Genomic DNA, 25342 nt, shown 5'->3' on the forward strand with positions numbered 1-25342 from the left:
GCATTTCTATCAAACTCTACTGGTTTCATCCCTATTCAGTTGTATAGGGCTTTTCCACACATGAAATACATTCCAGTGCCTCTTAGGGTGAATTGGTTCAGTGGTTTTTCTAGCACTTGGATACGAGGGGCTGTGCAGGCCTTTCCATGCCATCGCTCTTCATGTGTACACCAGAGGGTAAATTAAATGCTTCATGTCAGAGAGGTCCTGGGTAAAATTTTCAAATACACCTAAGTGATGGAGGAGAACATAGGAACGGCCATACTGGGTCAGACCAATGGTCCATCTAGCCCAGCATCCTGTCTTCTGAGAGTGCCCAATGTCAGGTGCTTCTGAGGGAACAAACAGAACAGGTCATCATCAAATGATCCATCCCGTCAGCCATTCCCAGCCTTTGGCAAACAGCAATCCCTGCCTCTCCTGGCCAATGAAGGCCATTGAAAAATCAATGAGACTGAGGCTCCTAAGTCACTTGGACATATTTGAAAATTTTACACCGAGTCTCAATGAAAGTCAGATTTGAAAATGGGTTTAGGCACTTTTGAACATTTTACCTCATGGCTTATTTGTTCTGCAAAGTGCTAATAAATGGAGCTGCACTATAATGTTACTGAGAGCAAAATATGGAGCAATAAATACTTCTCCCCTTAGGATCTCAAAGTGGTTTTCAGACATGATGTAATTGCGCTGCACACCACTCCTGTAGGTTAGTTTGCAGATAAGCCAGCTGACAACTTCAGTTTAAGTGACTCAAGAACTCACAAAGAGTCAATTGCAGAGCTGGGATTAGAGCCCAGGAGTCCTTGACTTGCTGTCCTCTGCTCTAGCTTTAATTATTAGACAAACTGGATTAAATTCAGCAGTGAGGTAACACCATTGACTTCAATGGAGCTGGGTTGAATTTAGCTCAGTCTCTCTCCAATGTCGGCATCCTGGTAAACCCAACTATACCATACTACTCTGCTAAAAACGCTCTCAAACTATGCAAGCCCTGCCAGGGGAACAGACAGTACCGAGCCTATTTTTAAAGAAAAACAGAGATTTTGGAATGACTTGTGGCTGTTAAGATTTGTCTGTAAAAAGAAATGATTAGGCTGCCAGTCATACTTGTCAGGAGCACACGTCTCAGCTGTATGGGAAGCTACAAATAGAAACCTCAGAGTAAAGCCCCTGTTGCCACTTCACACGTGCACACAAACAAAGATCAGTGAGAGGGAGAGGGACTCCCTCGTATACCCAGAAGCCCCAGACAGTTGTTTCTGGAAAAAACAGAACAGGAAGATAGGAAACAACATCAAAATGCATGTTCTGATTTCTAGGAGAGCTGATGGAAGGCCAGTGAGACAGACATGCCGACGCAGAAACCACAGGATGCTTTCAGAACGCAGCGACTACATGAGATGCTGGCCTTATTTGTAATGTCCTTTTCAAAATAAGTTGCAAGTCGTTTTTTCAATTGGGTTTTGAGGTAGTCGTGTGCAGGGAGTGTCTGAATTCTGAGATAAAACTGATTGAGTTCAACAGAAGGAGAACAGAAGCCAAGCACAGAGCAAGGCACTGGAGTGGCAAGAAGGTGAATCAGAGGCCACAGCAGATGTGTGAGGGTCACGATTCCTGGGTTCATTTTATGGCTCTTAGCACTTTTAAAAGACTTACTGTGATAACAGAGACCTACCCCAGTTGTAAGCTCGCTTTCTGAAATGTGTGTAAAGGTTCATTCAATGTCACAATAACCTGTAACAATGAATGTTAATGGCAAAAAGTAAAAATGGCAGACAGAAAGACTGAATGTACAAAAAGGTCTACTGATCTAACTCAAAGAGTGTGTTAAGATCATGTCGGGTAAACAAAGAAAGTGTTTTGTCTTCTAAGAAATGAGATCAGACTACAACAGCAGCAAAAAACCAACATGGGCTCCTGCCTCTCTCTCAACTAGCTTTTTCCCTTTTCCCTAAAAAGGACAGCTATTACCCTCTTTAATACAATCAACAAGACTATCAGACAGGAAGTTTTTCTCGTAACAATTCTATAGTTAAAGGGAAAGGGAATAAGAGGTGTTGTTAAAATAAAAGCCTTACTTAATACTTTACATTTCAAATGCTTCCGCTGTTTTTCCTTCTTTTTCTGTATTTTTCATAAAAGATTTAAAAGATCTTTGATGGTATGTTTCCCATGGGACACAACACAAGAACCACGAGTCACCCAATGAAATTAATAGACAGCAGGTTTAAAACAAACAAAAGGAAGCATTTCTTCACACAATGCATAGTCAACCTGTGGAACTCATTGCCAGAGGATATTGTGAAGGCCAAAAGTATAACTTGGTTCAAATAAGAATTAGAGAAGTTCATGGAGGACAAGCACGTTAATGGCTATTAGCTAAAATGGTCAGTGATGCAACCCCATGTTCGGTGTGTCCCTAAACCTCTAATTGCAGAAGTTGGGACTGGATGATGGGGACAGATCACTTGATAATTTCCCTGTTCTGTTCATTCCTTCTGAAGCATCTGGCACTGGACACTGTCGGAAGACAGGATACTGGGCTAGATGGACCATGGTCTGACCCAGTGTGGCCATTCTCATGTTTTTATGACTAAGCAGGCTGAGGTCTCTGCATTCCAAACAGCATGTTTAACTGTTTAACATTGTATGGTTCCAGGTTAACACCTTTTATTCTGTGGGCCTATTTATTCCATCAAAATAAACACAACAAACCATTCATCTATTAATCTATAAACACTTTGCTACTGTTAATTAATGATACTTCTTAAGGCTCCTGTGTGAGAAGAAAAAATTAAGCCCATTTTACAGATGAGGTGATTGAGGCACTTGGAATTTAATGTCAAGATTTTCCAGAGTGCTCACTAATTTTTACCTCCATAGGAGCTATGGATGTCCAACACCTCTGCAAACTAGGGCCTCGCTTATTTCAATTTGGACACCCACAATTAGTGGACACTTGAAAATTTGGGCCTAAGTGACTTGCCCCGAAGGTCACAGGGCAAGTTAATGGCAGAGCCAGGAACAATGTCTGGAGGTATGTCTATATTGCATGAAGACCCATGGCTGACCTGGGTCAGCTGACTCAGGCTTGCAGGTCTCGGGTTGCAGGACTATTAAATTGCAGTGTAGATGTTTGGACTCGGGCTGGAGCTTGGGCTCAAAGACCCCATGAGTGTGGTGGGTCCCAGAGTCCAGGCCGAGCCCCAACATAGAATCCCAGAAGATTAGGGTTGGAAGGGACCTCAGGAGGTCATCTAGTCCAACCCCCTGCTCAAAACAGGGCCAACCCCAACTAATATCTGCATTGCAATTCAATAGCCCTGCAGCCCAAGCCCTGCAAGCAGAGTCAGCTGCCACATAAAGTAGGAGATAAATCTACCATCCAATTCAAACGCTGCTCTACCACCTACTCTGCTACTTCTGGGATTGCCCTGATTTTAACAGAGTGGCTCAAGTGGGACTTTCCTGGTACCTGAAATCACGTGCAGAGTCTCTAAGTATCATCATGTGGCAGCATGACGACATTTTGTTCAATGTGATGATGTAGATGTCATGATGCTGTGATGGCCAAGTTTGTACTGTCGGCAAATCCACCAACCTTAACCCCAGTTCACATGGCTGCATGAGGTACGAACTGTCTGTGCAAGATCTGCAGTAGCCACTGAGTGTCATCAGTTATTGGGGATGTAATCCTTTTAAATTAAAGGCTGGCTTTAGACAGAGGACTTGAACAAGTCAGCTATTGTACTTGCCTGTAAATCATGCCTGATAAACCTCTTTCCTCTTCAGATTTGTAGGAAACATTTCATTCGATGTAAAATGTCCCTTCAAATATAACAAGGCAAGTAAAGTGGAAGACAGATAGCTTAATCACATCATAGCTTATAAAAAGGAGTCCATTGCTTATGTCCTATCTCAGACTGCCGGAAAAATGGTGCTTGTCATTCCTTAGTCAGCACTAACTGTCCATACTTATAGTAATCTCATAGGCCCAGGTTGCCCTGGCAAATGACGCACAATTTTATTCTGTCCATGTTGATTTGGAACAAGCAAAGCAAGAAGAAAAGAGGACTTAAAAAGACCAATTTAGATATTAATACCTGCACACAATGATGCGGCCAGTTGCTGGCACAATCAGGCATTCAATTCCGTTCCAAATTTGTGTTGTAGTGTTGCTGTGCGCTGCTAAATGGCTGCCACATTTAACGCCACAGCTGTCTGCATTTCAGTGGTACACAAAGCAATTAAATGGTTAATTTGTGCGCATGCATGCACGCGTGTTTGCCATGTGGCCTGTGCTTGGTGTATTGCCACTAACCCACTCTGCTGACGGCTTGGTGGCGTTTTACAACAATCTTGGAGCTACTGTCAGGATCAGAAACAATGGTTTACAAATGAAGAACTACAAATCAGCAAGGGAGGATCCAGAAGTGAAGAACTTGCTGTGAAGCAGGATATTGTCAAAGACATATCGGTGCCTAACTCCTGGGGAAATCTGGGGGAGTTACGTGCCTAAATACCTTGGAGGATCTGGGGCCAGATGAATTGCAACTGACAGGTTGTATAGGGTAGTGGTTTGTCTCACTTCGTGGAAGCATCAATTATATTAGACACACATGCACCTAACAATGTTTGCCACCAACAGGACTGTTACTTTATTATTTTTCTTGATGTTATGCTAGTACAGGAAGAGATTCTGATCTAATTTACACTATTGTCAGCCTAGAGTAAGTCCAGTAAAGTCAATCAAATTACTCTGCATTTATGCTGGTGAGATCAGGATGTGCCACAGACTGTCATTAGTACAATCAGTTAGTAAAATATGTAAAGCCCTTTGGGATCCATACGGAAGAAAGGTGCTTTATAAATGTAAAATCATCATCGTTACACAAGATTGCTTTCTTGACTGTTTTACAAAACCTGAGACTATGAAAATAAATTCCATTAAAGGGAGACAATAGGGTTCAAGTATTGTATGGGGTTGACAGAGAAGGATTCTGATGTATAAGGCAGTCCGGGACCTAACTAGATGAACTACAAACCTGAAGCCCAGGGATTTATTCTAATAAGAGTTGGCAGTGTTTGTCTGCAGGACCTGCACTATTAGCTGGTATTGATCCTGGTGGGAAAGGGTTAAGTGGGTTTTACTGACTCGTGGAGGCAGGTACTTTGTTACCCCGTCTGGATATAAGGGAAATGGAATGGCTCTCCAGAGAGAGGACATAGCGTTTGGGTTGTGCAGTCTTCATGGAGGATCTCTGGAAGCAGCCATGCCGAGACAGGATTTTATTTTGTCTCAGTTTGAATTTTTGCAAATAAAACCAAAACCTCAGGAAAGGTGTGGGTTTTGACCAGGTGTCTGTGGCCTGTGTTTGGAACAGAGTGAGGAATACACCTGCTCACATGAGATTATTGTCTTGTAAAATGAAGAATTCTTCCAACTATCATAAAAGGGATTTGAGCTCTCTTCCTCCTACAATAACAGAGAGCAGGGGCTCGACCCCCCCCCCCCCCAACTGTCATTAGTTAACACATACTCATTAGCACATATATAACATATTCCGTAGATCTCAAAGTGTTCTACAAAGAAGAGGGTCAGTAACATTACCCCCATTTTACAGATGGGGATATTGAGGGGCAGAGAGAGGAAATGACTTGCATAAGGCCAATGCTGTAATGGTAAACAAAAGAAGTGGGCAAACTAACAAACTCCATACTCCCTAAATAAGAAGTGAGTAAACTCCGTTTATCCAAGTTTACCCTTGACTACAATACTGACTATGGCCACAGAGCAAGGCAGAGTCAGATCTAGGACTAGACCCCAGTCTCCTGTGTCCTATGCACTGGGACTCAGTGCCTTAAATTTAGAGGAATTAACAACTTGCTTACCTTAGGCATCTTGCGCAGGTTGGGGGAGAGTTTCAGGCAGGTGACATGGCCTCGGTCATCTCCGATAATGACAATGGGGTAGATGGGGTTAAACTGGACATGGGTTATTTTGTTTTTCTTCTTGGCCACAACAGGCTGGCTGCAGATAGCTTCGTATTTATTAATGCTCAGATCAAACACGTGGGCCTGGGAAACAAAAGCAGCGAACACAAAAGGGATTAATCAAAGGAGAACATCCATTCTGCAGAAAAACTGTGTTTCGAGAATCAGAGACAGGGAAAAGAACTAGATCCCATCTAAATCCATCTGCTGGGGCTGATGGTAGGATTGCTTCCCACAGTCTATTCTCCAGGGCTTTGCCCTGTTTTAAATAACCCATGTGTAGGGGCCCTGATCACTTCCTTTGGCAGCCAGCCCACAGTCTAGACGAACTGTACAGAGTAAGGGCCAGATCCTGGCTCTCAAAGGGGATGGGGTATTCCCCGGGAGTCCATGGCAAAGGTCCAATTGACTTGAACGGGAGCAGGCCTGGACCTTCCGTTACCAGCCTAAGAGACCTTTAATCCCCACTTCACATCTTTGAAGTCACAAGACCATCAGACTTTAACACAAGATCAGTGCACAGAATGGTGCTCACGCCCAGGAATGTTATCCAACGCGCTCGTTATCTTTTATTGCCGTGCTTTCCAATATTTAGGGCCTTAATAACACACTAAAAAAGAGATGAAGCACTAATTAATAGGAAAATGATGTGAATGAGCACATTATGCTAATGAATATTTCATTGGATTAAAGCAGGTGCGACACAAAGAAACTGAAATACACAATATAAAACAGGTTAAGGCGAAACCCCTAGCAGGAGTTGCTTTAGACGTCACCGAATCAGCAGCACTCTTATGTATTAGTTGGACCGCGGTAGGGCCAAGCCACCCCAGTCATGGACCGGGCCCCTTTGTGCTTGGTACTGAACCAACACAGAACAAAAAGCGGGTCACAGACATCAGGACTCCTGAGTGCTTCCATACCAAACCAGTGAGGTATCCCAGTCGCAGCAGTTCTCGCATTGTCTTTTCAGGGTATCGTGCATTTCGAACTGCACGGCACCTGTGTATTACATCTCCTGCCGTTCAGTCACCCAACCGTTACGCGGATTGGTTAGTGGTAGCAGCTGGAGGCATCTCCCGCAATGATAGTGCCGCTGTGCTAAGCATGGTACATGCACTTGGTGGGGCTGTCTTTGCTGCAAAGTTAACTTGAGCTGCCCCTCGTGTCACCCCTACCCCGACTTTCCTCCGTACTCACAAATCTGCAGCTGGAGTGTGGTGCTGCTTTCAACTTGAGCTAGCTGGCCTGTCAGGAAATGTCAGACGAAAAGCGAGTGCTGCGGACGCTCAGCATACAGCAAGCTGTGTGGATGCAAGGTCCATTCGATTGCTGATAGTCCCCCAACGCCTTCCCCAAACTCCCTCTGGGGCCTTTGTTGTGTCCCTGGTTCTGGACCAGAGGTTACCTCCAGCCAGTATAAATAACCCGTGTCAGCACTCAAACCGTCTTAGCACATGGTTCTCTGTACCTGTAACGCTTGTATGGTGCTCCTATGGCATACAAGAGAGCATCCTCCCAGCATGCAGCTGGCCTGAGGCTGACACCAAAGTTCTTGTGGACCTATGGCGTGAGGCCAGCAAGACCTACGATTTGGGGTCCAGGATCCAAATCAAAAGTGTTATAATGTTATTTTAATGAAACTAGCTGAGGAAGGGATCCATTGGACTGGACCTCAGAGATGGGAGAAGATAAAATCCCTGAGCAGCAGCCTGTATTGCCATGCCAAGGACAAAAACTCCTAGTTGGGTAACTCTCTGAAAAGCTGGGTCAGAGGCCCAACAGTGCCCCAGGCATGGCGCTCACGTACACCCTTGACTCCTCCAGGGCCCTGAAATGGGGCCAATTAGACAGGCAGAACTGCAGGGTTTCAATGCTTGAGACAATGGTGTTCAAAGGAAGGATTTAGGTTTATTAGGAACTGGGGAACTTTTGGGGAAAGAAGGAGCCTATACGGGAAGGATGGGCTCCACCTAAACCAAAACAGAACCGGATTAAAATTAAAAAGGTCACAGAGGAGTTTTTAAACTAAGGGCTGGGGGAAAGCCAACAAGTGCAGAGCCACGCATGGTTGAGACAGACACATCCCTTGGGGGAGGATTTATTCAAGGAGATACTCTATATCCTAGTAAAGAGGAGAGGATAGAAGTTGATAAAGTAGAGGTAGGAACTGAAGAGAAACAATCAAATGAAAAAGCTCCATTCAATTACATCACACGAAGGCAGACAAGTAAATACTGACAAATTTTATAAGTGCTTGTATACAAATGCTAGATGTCTAAATCCTAAAATGAATGAACTTGACTGTCTGGTATTAAACGAGGATATTGATATAACAGGCAGCACAGAAACTTGGTGGAACAATGACAATCAACCAAACACAGTAATATCAGGGTACAAAATATATAGGAATGACAGAGTAGGTCGTGCTGGTGGGGAGAGCCATTGAATGTGAAAGAAAGCATAGAGTCAAATATAGTAATAATATTAAATGAATCAAACTGTGCCATAGAATCGCTATGGATAGAAATCCCATGCTGTAATAATAAGAGTATAGCAGTAGGAATAAACTGCGATCACCTGGCCAGGATGGTGATACTAATTGTGAAATGCTCAGGGAGATCTGAGAGGCTACAAAAACAGAAAACTCAGTAATAATGGAGGATTTCAGCTATCCCCATATTGACAGGGAACATGCCACCTAATGATGGGATGCAGAGATTAATGGTATCTAGAAATTGTATCTCTGCTTCTTGGAGCATCGAGTCCTGGAACCCACAAGGGGAGAGGCAATTTTTGATTTAGTCCTAAATGGAGCACAGGATCTGGCCCAACAGGTGAACATAATTGAACCACTCGGTAATAGCGACCATGAGATAATTAAATTTAATATTCTTGTAGCGGGGAAAATACCAAAGAAACCCACCATAGTAGCATTTAATTTCAAAGAGGGGAACTACAGAAAAATGAGGAAGATAGTTAAACAGAAATTAAAAAGAACATTTGCAAGAATGAAATGCCTGCAAGCTGCATGGAAACCTTTTATAAACACCACAATACAGGCCAAATTCAATGTACACTCTAAATAATAATAAAAAAAACCAGTAAGAGGACCAAAAATTGCCATCATGGCTAAACAGCAGAGTAAAAGAGTCAGTTAGAGAAAAAAAAAGCATCCTTTAAAAATTGGAAGTCAAATCCTACTGAGGAAGATTGAAAGGAGCTAAACTCTGGAAAGTCGAGTGTAAAAGTATAATTAGGCAGGCCAAAAAAGAATCTGAAGATCATCTAGCAAGACAAAACCAGCAATTTTTAGAAGAACATCAGAAGCAAAGAATCAGTGGGGCCCCTGGACAATCAATGAGCTAAAGAAGCACTCAAGGAAGACAAGGCTGTTGAAGAGAAGCAAATTGCTGCCTTCTGGGGCAATGAGCTGCTGCCACAGTTCCCTCCACCACATCTTGGACCCTATATCCGCCTCTTGCTCCCAGAATGAGAACTCTACTGATGGCAGTGTTTGGTACAGGTCTTGTTGTGAGTGGGATCCATGCCATTATGCCAGAATGCGGGCTGCAGACACAAAAATGTGATGCAAGTGTAAGGAATGGCCAGGCTAACACCACTTCTGCCCACACGCTGAGAAAGAACAGATAACTTCCCCTGCAATAACCTATGAAGGATTTCAAAGAGCAGCTCCCACTAGTGCAGTGAGGAGAGTACCACAGTGCGTGAGTTAACCCACTGCCACTCCCCTGGCGGGGAACAGTGGGTGCTCTCCTCTGTAGCTGACCAACACTGTCAGATGGCGTAAGGGAGGAGGCCGTAGCCCCTCTTCCTTCCCTCCCTGCTAGCAGGGAGCAGTCCACATTCATAGAATCCTAGAATCAGAGAAGATGAGGGTTGGGAGGGACCTCAGGAGTCATCTAGTCCAACCCCTGCTCAAAGCAGCACCTACCCCAACTAAACCATCCCAGCCAGGGCTTAGTCAAGCTGGGCCCTAAAAACCTCTAAGGATGAAGATTCCGCCACCTCCCTAGGTAACCCATCCCAGTGCTTCACCACCCTCCTAGGGAAAAGGTTTTCCTAATATCCAGCCTAGACCTCCCCCACTGCAACTTGAGACCATTGCTCCTTGTTCTGTCATCTGCCACCACTGAGAACAGCCCAGCTCCATCCTCCCTGGAACCCCCTTGCAGGTAGTTGAAGGTGGGTGCAGGGACTAGAAAGGTGCCTGACACCTACATGTGGGGAGCGAGGGATGGAGACGGCAGTTTGGGCTCTCCCCTCAGTGGGGCACCTGTGCAAAAACTAAGTGACCTCTGCCTGCAAGGGAAGAAGAGAATACAGGGAAGGCCAGGCCCTGCAGTCCTGACTCGGGCAAAGACCCCCATTGGCTGCGGTAGGAATGCAGTCTGAGCAAGGACTGACTAGAAGCCAGGGGATGTTAATAAAGTTGTGAGGCATGTTCACTGCATAGTTAATTGCAAGATAATGCACATTTCACAGTAACTCCAGCGCAAACAATGGCAGTTACTCAAGACCTTGTGTTAACTTGACTTTATCTCCCAATAATTGCAACTAACTCTCATCATCACTACTGTTTGTGAGGCTAATAAAATGCGACATGCCTGCATTCTCTGTTACGGAAATGAGTTGTCTCGCCTTACACAGGGTTCTTGGCTAGAATCTACTCCAGAGAGACTCAGCTTGTACTTTTTTTTATTATTATTATTTTTTTTTTGCCTTAAGCAAAACTAAGAAACTGAACATTTGAAGCTAATAAACACAGAGGGAATATAGAGGGAAACTGTGATCAAACTACAAAAGCTGTGCGTGTCCTGCCAGCCATAACTTGTCTACCAGCCTTTAGGAACCAGACAATCCATATATTATTTCAACATTGTCTCATGTTCATGGGCAGAATCTGAATCTAAGAATTAAATTGCCTAATGTTAGACTGCAGAGGAGTATAAATAATTATTCCAAATGGTCTGGAAAGCTTTGTATTAAATTGTAGTACGTGCTACCACATACATACATACCAAATATCTAACCTAAATCACCCTAGCTGCAGATTAAGCCCATTGCTTCTGATCCTATCTTCAATGGACATGGAGAACAATTGATCATAGTCTTTTTTATACCAGCTCTTATCATATTTGAAAACTGTTATCAAGTCATCCCCTTCCCCTGCATCAGCCTGCTTTTCTCAAGACAATGCCTAGGTTTTTTAACCTCTCCTCAGGGGTCAAGTTTTCCAACCTTTGATCATTTTTGTTGTTCTCCTCTGGACTCTCTCCAATTTGTCCACCGCTTTCCTAAAGTGTGGCATCAGAAATGGACACGCTACTCCATCTGAGACCACCAGAGCTGAGTAGAGTGGGACAATTACCTTCCGTGTCTTACATACAACGCCGTCGTTAACACCCCCCAGAATATTAGCCTTTTTTTGCAGCTGCATCACATTGTTAACTCGTCCAGTTTATGATCTGCTGTAACCCGCAGCTCCTGTTCAGCAGTGCTACCACCTAGCCAGTTATTCCCCATCTTGTAGCTGTGCATTTATTTTTTCCTTCCTCAGTGAAGTACTTTGCCTTTGTCTTTATTGAATTTCACCTTGCTGAATCCAAACCAATTCTCCAATTTGTCAATGTCGTTCTGATAGGTCCTATGTTTGCCCTTCTCCACTCTTCTGGAGTAGTCTATAGGGCTAGCTTGCCTGTACTGTATTCATTGCCTTGCCTTCACTATATTCTGCTTTATTATATTCAGCAGTAATGAAAGGCCTGTATCCTGTAAGACATCAGCTTGTGCAGTTAGCATAAGGCTTAAGGCCTATGAACCTTAGCACAGATAAACGGTCCAATGGTAACCCATAAGTTTTGAGGAACTGGAAACCGAGTGTGAGGGAGAGTTTTGTCCATAACAACATCAGCCAGCCACATAAACATGAGCTAACACCAGCTTTTGGAAAGAATATCCAAAGGCCAAGAGTGCCATGGCAACCAATTGACGTAAGGATAATAAGTTGCCTATTAGAAGAAGGACACCTCAACATTAGTAAGGTGAGGAAATACAAATAAGGAAGAGGAGAGAAACCCCTACTGAATATGCATCAACATGGCAGTGTTAGCATACCATATTATAAAAGTGGCATCCCAGTCTGTGGGCAGTAGGAGAGAGAGAGAGAGAGAGAGAGGTAGCCCTTGGGAGATGCCAGAATGAGGGTCACTGGTGATGAGGAGGAAGGTGATAGTGATGAGGAAGATGTTCTGCAAGGGATGGTGTTAGTATATGGATGTGCAGAGATATGTTCTGTAGTATCTCTATCTACTTTAATGAGTTCGGGTGTTTGTGACTGTGCTAATGTGTCAATAAATTATTTGTAAATATACAGGAGTTCTTACAGTGTGAGTATTGTAACTGTGCACATCGGGGTTCCCAACTATATAATAATTTCAATATTACTGGGCCTGATCCTGGTACAAAAACCTATCAATCCTCAAAGTGAGAACTGGGAATTCTTAAGTAATCAATATAATTATTATTAATATGTATTATTATGGATTAATACATATTTCAAAAGGACCTAACACCCGGTGATTCATCTGTGAAGAGGTGGGCCAGGGGTGGGGGTGGGAATCCACACAAAGGTTTTGAAGCAGCAGATTGAGATAACGTCAAATGCTAATGGGAACCAGAGGCAAATGTAAAAAGGAATAGGAGAAGGAGGGATATACCCCTCCTAGCTGGAAAGTAATAGGTCATTTCCAGTCAAAGAATAGATACGGGGACGGGGTAGAGGCTGTTGGGTGAGTTTCTTCATCCATAAAAGGAACTGAATTTCTGTCTCTAATTAAAGATGAGTTAAACCACAACATTCAGATGCAGATCTGGATCTACATTTTGAACAGCCTGCCCACCAAACTTCTGGGGATGGAGTCTGGATCTAAGAGTTTGGTGCAGTCCCTTGTAAATATAAGGTTCCATCAGTAAAGTCTGGATCTAGACCCTGAACCCCCTTTGTTACAAAGTCTGAGAGTGTCAAGACCTGGGATTTAGCCCATTATAGTGATAGCAGCTGTAAATTTGGATACAGAGTTTGAACCCCAACAAAATTCGGAAGGTGGTTGGATCTGGGGTTTTGATTCGGACTCTTTTCTATTTCTCAGTAATATTAGTGCAGGACTGAAATCCCCTCCCCACTACTCATGTTTCTGAGCTGCTTGAGATTGTAGAAGAATGTTTCCTCTTTGTGCATAGACTATAAAGGACAAATCAGACCTGAAGTGCTGGAGATGAGCCAGTGCTAAAATATTTACTACCCATAAAGGTCCAGATGTATCCCCAACATCCCACATCTCTGCATAAATAAGAGCTGCTGCACTGTGTTCGCACTTTATTCCTAGAAAGCAACAGGTTCCATAACATTTTTACCAGACACTCCATGAAAAATACATATTGAGGGTCCAATTGTTTGGCTTCCTGACATAAGGTTTTATTAACTTAGCTATGACTCTTACTCCTGATGACACAAACTGGAGGCTAAGTGATCCAAGAATCAGGATCCATGAAAAATGCTTACTGTATAAGCAACAGTTAATTAATCTAGATCCATGGGGCAAGAAAGAATTAACAATAACTGTTATTTCCAATTGCAATATTTTGTATCAGGTACTTTTATGGTGCTGATAATGCATGATATATTTACATTGTACTCAGGGCTTCCAGTCACAGCTAAGACAGAGCCTTTTGTAGGGTACGGTTCTGGAGCACACAGTAATCTATAAACGCAAATTATTCTGGATGATGTTGTCAGTTCAAAATGCCACCGACTGCCATGCTGTGACCCTGGGATCCTGTCAATTGCAACTGGCAGAGGGCCCACCATGCTGTAACTCACAACAGGCCTGACACACTCATTGCCCCAACACACTGTTGTCATAATATGTATCTCAAAGGTGTCATGTAGGGTATCATATGTAAATGACGACATGCAGGTCCTGAAAATCATTGTGTGATGTATGCACGGATTGGATACAAAGAGTTATAGGTGTGCAATGGAAATGTGTTCTTGAAGCTTGCTTGGGAGGCAGACCAGGAACCCAGCCTGCATTAGACAAAGGAATGTGTATTTACTTGTCTGACTAGCTTAGCCCCAGGCAGAAGACAATAGAAGTACATTTACATAAAGATAAACAGCCATCAAACTAAATGAGCAGGAGAGAAGACCCTTTAACAGTCCTGTTGCCGGACAGAATCTGCACCCAAGGAAGCCCTCCTGGCTCTTGAGACAAAGACAATGGACTTTGAGTAACATAAGGGGAGCAAAAAGACTTTTTAATTATCCTTCACTGAGTGGACATAAGAGAACAGCACCCATTGAGCCTATGAAAGCTGGATCTTCTTGGCCAGAAAGGCAAGAGTTGCTGGAGATTTAATGTATGTGAAATACCTGCTTAGAACAACATTGTAACTTGCTGAAATTAAGTTTTAGTCACTAGAAAGAGTGTTTTGTTTTGTTTGTAATCAGACCTGGCTTCTGTTCGTACTTACGATCACTTATATCTCTGTTCTTTGCAAATAAACTCATTCTTGTTTTATTGCAAAACCATTCAGTGCTGTGGATTAAACTGGAGGGTCAGTCCTCCACCAGCCACATAGGTTGCCATGTGTTCTCTCTTGCTGGAGCAGCAAACTGAACTTCTGTGAGTGTTCAGTGAGAAGGATTGGACACTGCAGGGAGACATCTCTGGGGAACTCAGGAATTCACTGCTTGTTACCTACAAGGCAAGGTTTGGGGTGACAGAGTCCTGAAGAGTTGGCTGGCAAGGCAGGGGCTGACACATAGCACAGAAGCAGAAACACTCACTTCCTGAGGCCGAGCGGGGTAACAAGGGGCTCACAATTCCGGGTACCAGCAGGATGCTGCAAATGCACGAGCAAAATGCCTGGGACAAGCACTGAAGAACGTTGGAACTGTGGAGAAGGTCAAATGTAATCAAGGGTATGAACTTTCCAACTATATAGACCAACTTCCATGAGCTCCCAAACGCAGGGTTAGTTTGCATGTGTCAGCGAGGCTGTGGAAAAGAAGTTGCTATTTCAGTTCTTCTGCTGTAAATGTCAATGGCACATGCAGCTGGCAGTCATTCTGCAATGTGCCATCGGGGAGGGCAGAAAGTGTTTTTATTACAACGAGCTTATTATCAGCAGAGAAGACCCTGAGCATTCCCAGGGCAACCCCAAAGAGAATTGTCATGGGTACTTCCCCAGCTTCTTAAAGCGACACGGTGCTTTACAAAACACACGAGATGAGATACTCCGCTGGTACAAATCAATATAGCTCCACAAGTTAATATTTACACCAGCTGAGCATTTGGCCCCATGGTTTAGGCAGTTCCTTCTACCCAAGGAGTTTAAGAGTCTGACACTCCAACCCTTGTCCATGCGACTTGTGCCATTATTGCATCAACAGCTCTGTTTGCATACTGGTGAAGGCTACAGGCTCAGGCTACAAATGTATTTCAAGAACATACAGAAATTCAGCACAAGCACGTCTCTGTTCTCTCTAACACAAAGAGAGCTGTCCCTAATCATGCAGCCAGCACTGCTCAAATGCTGGGCCTTAGCACATCGTTCTCTCGTATACTTGAAACCAGAAACTCTAGGCCTCCTTCTGCTCTCACAATGGTGTAAATCAGGAGTAACTCCACTGACTTCAATGGAGTTACATAGATGTGTGTGATCAGACTCTGCTCTTCTATCTCCATAGACCCTCAATGGTTTGCTCTGTTACAATCTTTGGTTCAGTCCAAAAGTGCACCCCAGGGGTGGCCAAAGAATACCCCAAAGCAGCCAGTAACAATACTCCTCTTTAAAGCAGAGCAGCAGCCTGCAGCAACTGCCCCAACAGACACTTTGTTGAATGTATTCTCAGCAGCCTGCACCTTTCTGGTAAAGGGTAGGGTGACTGCAATTGACTGTTTTGTGCAAATTAGGTGTGGTGTTTGACCTCACGACAAGTTGCCAGCATGGCCCTTAGCAGGGCAAAGTTTGGTTGCTACGGTGTAACCCATTACAAAAGGACATGCTGCTTTTTCTTTGCCAGCAATGATAAAACTCTGCATCCAGTGGCTGCTATAATTTGCTCAAATACCCACTGAGGTATCTTTAACCAGTATGAACGCACCAAGTCTAAATGTGGATGTCCGGACGACTGACACAGGAATTTCATTGTCATTTCATATTAACATTGATGCCCACTTACCGCATAGCGAGGGCCGTCAAAGGCTATCAGCCAGCAGTGAGGCGATAAAAGCTACCTGACATTTTGTCAGACAGCTGTTGCTGTATCGCTCTGCAGTAACATTTCATTCTGTGTGGCAGCATTGCTCTTCATTAATACACTTGCCATCACAGAATGAGTTACACACCTTCCTGTGCTCCCACTAGACACAATCCAGGCCTGCTTCTGTCTATGCAGGCATTAATTTCTCACTCATTTCCATGGAGCATGAGTGCCATTTTATCTCCAGCAACAGATCAATATAATTATGCTTATTACCCACACAGCATCTTACAATTAAGTTAATCCTCATAACTTTCCTGGAAAACAGACAGCTCGCATTATCTCCATCTTACTAATAGGAAAACTGACATACGGGGAGTTTAAGTGACTTGCCCAAGGTTACAAAGTATATCAGAGGCACAGCCATGATTAGAACTCAGAACGTCCTTAGATCCCAGTCCAATAGCCCACACTCCTCTTGGGCAGTGGAACCATATAATACCCAATTAATGAATTAAGGGCCTACAGTTCAAAAAGACTACATTGAATAATGGGGTCTAACAAAAATATAGCCAGATTTTCAAGGGAGATGTATTCATCCTTGATGAAACACCAGGGTCCCTTGTGGAGTTATGCCAGATTAATTTGGCTCAGGATAATAAGTGAGCACAATTCTTCTCCCAGTTACACCAATGCAAATCTGGACTAATCTTAATGACTTTATAATGGAGTTACTCTGAAGTTACACTGGTGTGACCAAGCAGAATTCAACCCTTCATGTTAATAACAGCATGGAAAATGGCTCTTTCTCCGAGCCCAGTTACAGAGTGCATGATAAAGCAACTGGTCACATACTAAACAAGGTGGATGAAATCAGGAGGGTTTGAAGTGAAAACATAAAGGAATCCTCCTCTGCCTACACCTCCCTTTGGCTGCTTTAATAGCAGTGGAAATGAAAACAGTCAAAATTACAGGACCCCCCAACCAAGAAGACACAAGCATGACTCAGAGGAGGGACAGAGAGAGAGGCAAGTTGCACAGTGCAGTCCGAGTGGAATGGAGGGGGTGAGGCAGAAGTGAGGACGGCAGAGAGGCTTGCAGGAGCTAGGTTTGAAGGTGAGAACAAGGCACTTGGATTCCACTCAGGAGCTGAAAGGCAGCAAGGGGAGGGGCCTGAACAGCAGATGGGGTGGCAAGCGAGACAGGATTTTAGCAAGAGCATTGTGGATAGACAGATTTGGTGGGGGCTGGGGTGTAAGTGGGCAGGGACTCCATGGAGGAGGTGAGGCAAGAGATAATCAGGGCCAGGAGCAGGACCTTGATGGTGGGAACAGCCAGAAAGGACACACCCTGCAATCACAAGGTGCTGAACCATGAGCCCCAGCGGGAATGCTCAGCACAGAAGGGCAAATCTGGAGCTCAGGCCCATCTCAAATTAACACTATGTGACAAACGGACACAAATGGCCAGATCCTGAGCTGGTGTAAATCACACACACAGTCCAACCGTGGAACTTGTTGCCAGGGGATGTTGTGCGGGCCAAAACTATAACAGGGCTCAAAAAGGAACTAGATAAGTTCATGGAGGATAGGTCCATTAATGGCTACTAGCAGGATGGGCAGGGAAGCAACCCCATGCTCTGGGTGTCCCTAGCATCTGTTCTCCAGAAGCTGGGAGTGGATGACAGGGGATGGGTCACTCGATGGTTGCCTGTTCTGTTTATTCCCTCTGAAGCACTTGGCATTGGCCACTGTCGGAAGACAGGATACTGGGCTAGATGGACCATTGATCTGAGCCAATATGGCCATCCTTATGTTGTTATTCTAGCTCCACTAATTTCAGTGGAACTATGACGATTTACATCAGAGGAGGAACTGGCCCACTGCCTTCAGTAAGAACCATGGGGTGCTCAGCACCTGAAAAACCAGGCCATTTATTTAGGCACCTAAATATCGATTTAGGACCCTAACTTTACGCACCCAAGATACTGGGCAATAATGATAAGAAAGAGGGCTAGTGCTATTAAAGAAAACAAATAAAACCTGTCGTGCAGATTGTATCCCAAGGGAGGCCCGAGGAGTCTGGTGAACTCCCAAATTAAATCCCAGCTGTTCGGTCAAGCAGTTCAGCACGGTGTTTTAGCTTAGGATCTGGAATCTGACATCAGTAACTACCACTGGGCAATCAGTACATGTGGCACCAGGGTGCTGAATTGTCAGGCTGGCTGATGCTGCAGACAGACATTAGAAGAACCAGTCTCCTGAATCGTTTCGATGATAGAAATACAGGGTAACCAGAGGGCTGATTGCGTCTGACTGATGGATTTTCTAGCCATGATCTGATAGCCCTTCCAGACTGTGTAAATTACTTTTGTTCAATATGCACTTATTTAAATTAGCCCCAGATTAACTATAAAGTTTTCATGCTTGGAGGGCGCGGTAACCTTGCTGCTTCATAATGTATTCTGTATTATTTACACAATTGTGCTGCACTACGGATGTGGAAAAACATTTCTCATAAACAGGCTGCTTAATGCCAGAATGGAGAAGGGCTGATCTGAACTCCAACTCCTTCTTCTCCAGAGGCTCCAACATCTGCTCCGCTTATGAGTTATGCAAACTCATTCCACCTGCCAAAACCAGCCTGGGCTTCAGAGTGCAGCTGCGCTCTGTTAAGCCCCTCTAAAAATGGCACTGTGAGATTCCAATGTTGTTGTGTCTCAATGATTCCTGAGTCAAACATGCACAGAGCTTAAAATTTTTTTTTTATCGCTGCCAGCCAGCTATGCAGACTCACCCTGGCATCTGGGAGTCAGGCGTGGTTCTTGCCTTCTCAACTATCATCATCAGCAATAAAGATTCTGTAGACCGTATTTGCACCCACTGTCTTCCAAATCGGTCTTCAGTGACTTCTGTGTAATTGCGCTCCTTTTACTAGAATTGCATGAGTTTAATCAACTGGAACTTAGTAAACAATTCTGTTATGATGTACAAGGAAGAATAGAACCAGCTCACTTTCCCAGAGCTATGTTGACTCTGCAAGGTTCTCAGGAAGAAAGAGTAGTAATTTTTGTCACGCAAAATCAGCAGATCTGACTCTGACACGGCATGCACAGGAAATAGTACTGCTAAGTAAGAACATGCTGGTTTTGCCTAGTCACTACCTAGAACTAAGCTGAAACTGAAAGCATTCTAGCCTCAAGATGGCATCAGAATAAATTAACAAATTCATCGAGGCCTGTGAGATACTGGGATCCAGTAAATAGCTTTAAAGGAATATTATTTCAGACATGATTTCATATCCGGAAACACAAATAGCTGGAGTAGATCATAAGAACGGTCAGACTGGGTCAAACCAATGGTCCATCTAGCCCAGTATCCCGTCTTCCCATAGTGGCCAGTGCCATTTGTTTCACAGGGAATGAACAGAACAGACAATCATCGAGTGATCCATCTCCAGTCATCCACTCCCAGCTTCTGACAGTCAGAGGCTAGGGACACCCAGTGCATAGGGTTGCATCCCTAACCATCTTGGCTAATAGCCATTGATGGACCTATCCTCCATGAACTTTTTGAACCCTGTTATAGTTTTGGCCTTCACATCAGAGGGACAAATACCAGGGAGGGAGAGGAGTTACTTAAGTTAAGCGCCAATGTGGACACAAGAACAAATGGTTATAAACTGGTCATCAACAAGTTTAGGCTTGAAATTAGACAAAGGTTTCTAACCATCAGAGGAGTGAAATCCTGGAACAGTCTTCCACGGGGAGCAGTGGGGGGGAAAAAGCCTAACTTTTTTCAAGACTGAGCTTGATAAGTTTATGGAGGAGATGGTTTGATGAGACTGCCTACAATGGCATGTAGCCGATCTGCGACTGCTAGCAGCCAATCTCTCTGATGGCTGGTGATGGGACGCTAAATGAGGAGGCTCTGAGTTACTTCAGAGAATTCTTTCCCAGGTGGCGGGGTGGCAGGTCTTGCCCATACTGATCTTGTCTAACTGATCGCCAGATTTGGGGTCGGGAATGAATTTTCTCCCGCATCAGATTGGCAGAGACCCAGGGTCTTTTTTGCCTTCCTCTGCAGCATGGGGCGCAGGTGACTTGCTGGTTTAAACTAGTATAAAAGATGGATTTTTTGTAACTTGAAGTCTTTAAATCATGATTTGAGGATGTCAGTAACAAAGCCAGAGGTTCTGGGACTATAACAGCAGTGGATGGGTGAGGTTCTGTAGCCTGCAATGTGCAGGAGGTCAGACTAAATGATCATGATGGTCCCTTCTGGCCTTAAAGTTTATGAGTCTAACATCCCCTAGCAACGGGTTCCACAGGTTCACTGTGTGTTATGTGAAGTCATTCCTTTTGTTTGTTTTAAACCTGCTGCCTATTAATTTCATTGGGTGACCCCTGCTTCTTGTGTTATGTGAAAGGATAAATAACACTTCCTTAATTCACTTTCTCCACACCAGTCATGATTTTATAGATCTCTATCATATTCCTCTCCCCATCATCTCTTTTCCAAGCTGAAAAAGGCCCAGTCTTTTTAATCTCTCCTCATACGGAAGTTGTTTCATGCCCATAATCATTTGTGTTGCCCTTCTCTGTACATTTTCCAGTTCTAATCCATCTCCAGAAATCATATGCTTACTCTCTTTTACAGTAAACATCTTCTGTTCTATTTTCAACCTTCTCACCTTCTCTTGAAAGTGGCTGGCATTTTCTAGTGTATTATAAAGCCCTGGTGAATGGACAGCTGAAAAATTAGCTCATCCGCTTTAAAATAGGTGGCAGACTTTCCCCAGTCCCTCCATTACGGAGCAACGGGACCAACATTTGCTCTCAATTATCCCTCTGCATCCCTATGGACACGAACAAGGAGGCAGAGTAACAGAGAAAAGGGTTTGGCCCACGCTCTGAGACACACGCAGCCTCTGCTGTCCTAAAGCACGGAGAAAAGCTGGTTTTCTTCAGGACCTGAAAACCAAAGATCTCTAACCGTGGTTTCTGCAGTACTTGTGCCATCAGATCTTCTGTCAGCTCAATAAGAATTAAGGATAAGTGGGGGGAAAAGCTATAGGAACAAAGCAGATATCTGGTAACATGGCAACAAAGAATGAAATCGATACAGAAATGAAAGGTGAAGACAGATTTAATACTGAGCTGCCCTTTATGTCTTGACATATCTCTTACTGCCCAGCTTCCACCATCCTTCTGATGGATTTTTATTTTTTTAATCTCCTAGACAATCAGAACGCATCATCCACTGACAAATCCAAGGAGGACTTCAAATCCACAGGCGACAGATCAGAGGCAATACGTTTAGCAAATGACTGTGCATGTAACCCCTAGGCACTGTCTGACATTAGCTAGCATGCCAGTGTGCAGAAGGCTTCAGACAAAAGCAGTGCCACCTTTGTATAGTGCAACAGAGAAAGTTGCTATTGCAGCCAGAGGCCTTGTTATAAACAGTTTTGTTTTAACTGTTGCCATGCGGTCAGGCTAGGCTGCTGAGCAGTTTTTATATGCTACAGTAGGAAGACTTGACTATTCTCCCCAAAGAACAACGTCAGGTTAAAAAATAAATGGGCCGGATCCTCAGATCCCAGGCCAGTCCCTTTCTGGAGTGCAAAGGAGACAGAAAAGGATTGCAAGGGATTCTCTTGATGTAGGGAAATCCTCACCCAGTTAGACCCAGCACAGCTGGCTCTCTGCCCTCAGTTCCCAACCCTACAGTTGGTGTGGGGGATAGAAGAAGGAGATGATGTGATCAGAGAGTCAATGATCCTGGGCTGGTGAAACACCCTCCAGGAGGCTGTTGCAGGTGGGGCTGCATTGGGGCTGCTTTAAATTACACCAGGAGCTGAAGAAGCCCCGGGTTGCCTACAGGATCAGGGGAACGTATCACTCAGGTTCTGTGTCAAGCACAGGCCAAAGAGACTGAGAATTCGGGAGGCATGAGCAGCCAAGATGGCTCAGGGCCCTTGGTCGCTCCCCTGACCTGTTATTGACCATGTCCAAAACGAACACATTTTAAAAACCAAATTGGCTTTTCAGCCGGTTTCCTCTCCGAATTTCACTCACCTTGGCCAGTGAACATAGTCTAGTGAGTTTCACTTGTTTCCAGCTAGTTTTGCTTTCTGGTTCTCATGCATTAACCCCAGGCTGCAGTGGCTGGGTTCCATAAATCACAGAGGATCTTAAAATCCAAACTGTTTGAACTGAAATATCAAATAAAATCCATACACACATCTTTATGATCTCCGTAAAGCCTGGCTTTTATGTTACCCCTTCACTTGGGTGTTAACTCCGCCAGCTTTGTAAGGACCTTGGCCCCAGATTCTCAAAGGGAGTTAGGCACCCAACTCCTATTGAATTCTGTGGGACTTGGGCACCTACATAGCTTTGAGGATCTGCACCTGTGAGATGAGACGTGCCACACACTGTCAATGCGAATCATGATTCTTAAACCAACAGTGTTCCTTTCATCTTTGTTCAGCCTAGAGGTGGACTCAGCTATCGGCACTGGGTAATTCCTAGTAAACCAGCTAGAATAAACTCAGTAAAGAATTATTAGATGCTCCTCTTCAATCCACATGCCAGGGTTAGGAGCCCTGGGAAAGGAGGAAGGACACAGTACGGATCTTGGGAAAGCCACTCTGGAAGCAGCGGAGGCTGGAACAACAGAAGAGAAAGGAATGCTGACCGGCAGGCATCCCCACACACCAGGCGGGCCCCTCAGAACATACAGGTTTTCTGTTTGTGTCTTAACACTACAGCAAAAAAGGAAATAAATCCACAAAATCTATGCCACTGGCACATCGAGAGATGGATTTAACCCCAGAGAAGCCAGGAGCTGTTAGTGATGACCAAGGGGGTGTCTCTATTGTAATCGCTGGGTGTGACTACAGCCTGACAGACAGTCCCAAGCTAGCTTTCATCTAGCTAACTCGGGTACTGGAGCAATGCAGCGTGGCAGCACATGCTTCAGCATGGCCATAGGAGCCCTCCTGGAACCCGGGGTAATGGCTTGAGGGGCTAGCCTGTGCTGAAGAATGCGCTGCTGCGGCTTCGCTGCTCCGAGCCTGAACTGGCTGGATTAAAGCTAGCTTGGTTATGTCTACATGGGCTGGAGTCACACCCTGTGAGTGCAGTGTAGATGGACCCTGAAACTCGGGCCTGCTCTTGCCCTGCTGCACAGTGGGATCTTTCGAAGCAGGGCTTTGTAGCTGTTGGGTCTGGTCCTTGTCCTGTAACCGCCTGTGCAAAGCGAGAGCAGAGCACCAGCATTCTGACCCAGGAGTATTTTATACCCACTTTGCACAGATGAAAGTGACGCTACCAGGCTAGTAGGTAGAGGAGGACCAGGCGCACAGTTCTAGGATGCAATGTGAATTTACAGGGGGTGGCAGATGGTTAAAGACAGAGGGCCTGATTCTGAGCTCACATACATCAGCTTTAACCAGCGTAGCACCATGGTGGAGTCACTCCTGGTTTACACTGATGTGAAAGCAGAAACAGGCCAGTTTGTCCCTTCACACTTGGGGCTAGTCACTTAGGCTGTGGTAAAGCAGGAGTAACTCTGCTGAAGTAGTGCAGCTTCCGCTGTGTAAAGAGATACTCCTGTGAGGCCAGGCCAGCTCTGTTAGCCTACCACCTGGGGCTGAGATTCTGCCAGTTCTCAGACTCAGCTCAGGCCAGGAGGTCCTCAGGGAACAGCTGGGTGCTGCAGAAAGTGATGATGGAGGGTCAGTAAGTCACGCTTCTCTGTGGGCTGGATTCTGATTTCACACTGCATACCAGCGTAACTCCATTGAATTTGCTGGGGTTACCCATTTTAGTCCTGTGCAAGTGAGGTTTACATCAGACCCGGTGAGTCACTAAGTCAATACCTCAGCAGAGGTGCTGTGTCATTCAGAGAGGATGAGGAATAGAGATCCTGATTGCTTGTATTCTTTAAAGATCCCAGGTATTTTGCAAGAAGAACGTTGTTTATATTAGCTGAATTCCAACCTGAGTAACTAATTTCTGCCAATCGGATTTCTTCCTGACATTTCAGATCTGATATGTGATTCCTCTCCACTTCACAGTCGTAACCTGTTGTGTTGCTGTGTGCTGTTAAATAGCTGCTGTATTCCACCTCAAAGATGGCTACAGTCCAGTTTTGTCTAAATTGATACAAGTTATTTCTAAATCAGTTTGTTGTGTTTGCAACATGCTATGGAATAAGGTCTGCTACCATGAATGGTAAATTCATATTTTTCACACATCTCTTCACTAAGACATTCCTGCTTGTCTTACAGCTCAGTACTAAATTGAGTTCACTGCCTTTCAGCCCACAGAGGATGTGGAAAGCAAACTGATTTCCCATATACAAATATATATTTAAAAGTAGTCTCAAATATACATGCTGTTCCTACATTTTTATTAGGGACATAATTTTCTGCCATTAGACTCTCGGGAGGGATATGCAGTGATGCAAAGATTGAGGGAAGGAAAACAGAAGGACAGGTAGGAATGGAAGTAAATCTAAGTACATTGTTGAATCACCATTTCAAAACCTGCATCAGTGCAAAATCATTTTGACATGACTTGTGCCCTTCCTCATTAAACAGCTCATCACAGGAAGGCTCTGCTAGTATCTAAACGAAGCTCTCACTGGGTATGTCTACACTGTAAACTAAGCCTGGGCTCTGACTCACTCCCCTTCTGTCCACACACACGTCAGTCTGACTTGTGTCAGTGCGCACTCAGGACCAGGGTCCTTGGACTCTGCTATGGGGGGTGGGTCAGAGCCCAAGTCTGGCTGTGCCTTGGGTCCAAGTCCTGTCACTTTGCAGGGTGGATGCAACTCAAGTCGCCGATCTGCCTCAGAAAGTTGGCCTAGTGCAGTATGGATCTGCTGGCATGGCTGAGAGACTTGAGTCCAGCAACTGTAAACCCACGTTTACACTGCAGTGTGGACACTCAAGTGGACTGTGGACTTCTGGAGGCAGATCTCAGCTGTGGTAAATCCTTGTAACTTCACTGAAGTCCAGGAGCTCAATGAACCAGCCGAGGAT

At 44.6% G+C, this 25342-nt stretch overlaps 1 protein-coding gene across 1 annotated transcript in view; it reads right to left on the minus strand.

Moving 5' to 3' along the window:
- Positions 1 to 25342, minus strand: part of DNAI1 (dynein axonemal intermediate chain 1) — a 245842-nt gene that overhangs the window by 46436 nt on the left and 174064 nt on the right. Inside the window, exon 19 of the mRNA XM_067530888.1 lies at positions 5893 to 6078. Coding sequence (XP_067386989.1) covers positions 5893 to 6078 — 186 coding nt within the window. The remainder of the gene's footprint in view (positions 1 to 5892; positions 6079 to 25342) is intronic.

This window comes from Emydura macquarii, unplaced genomic scaffold, assembly GCF_026122565.2.
Source record: "Emydura macquarii macquarii isolate MOO-44397 ecotype Brisbane River unplaced genomic scaffold, CSIRO-AGI_Emac_v2 contig_3114, whole genome shotgun sequence".
NCBI classification, from domain to species: Eukaryota; Metazoa; Chordata; order Testudines; family Chelidae; genus Emydura; species Emydura macquarii.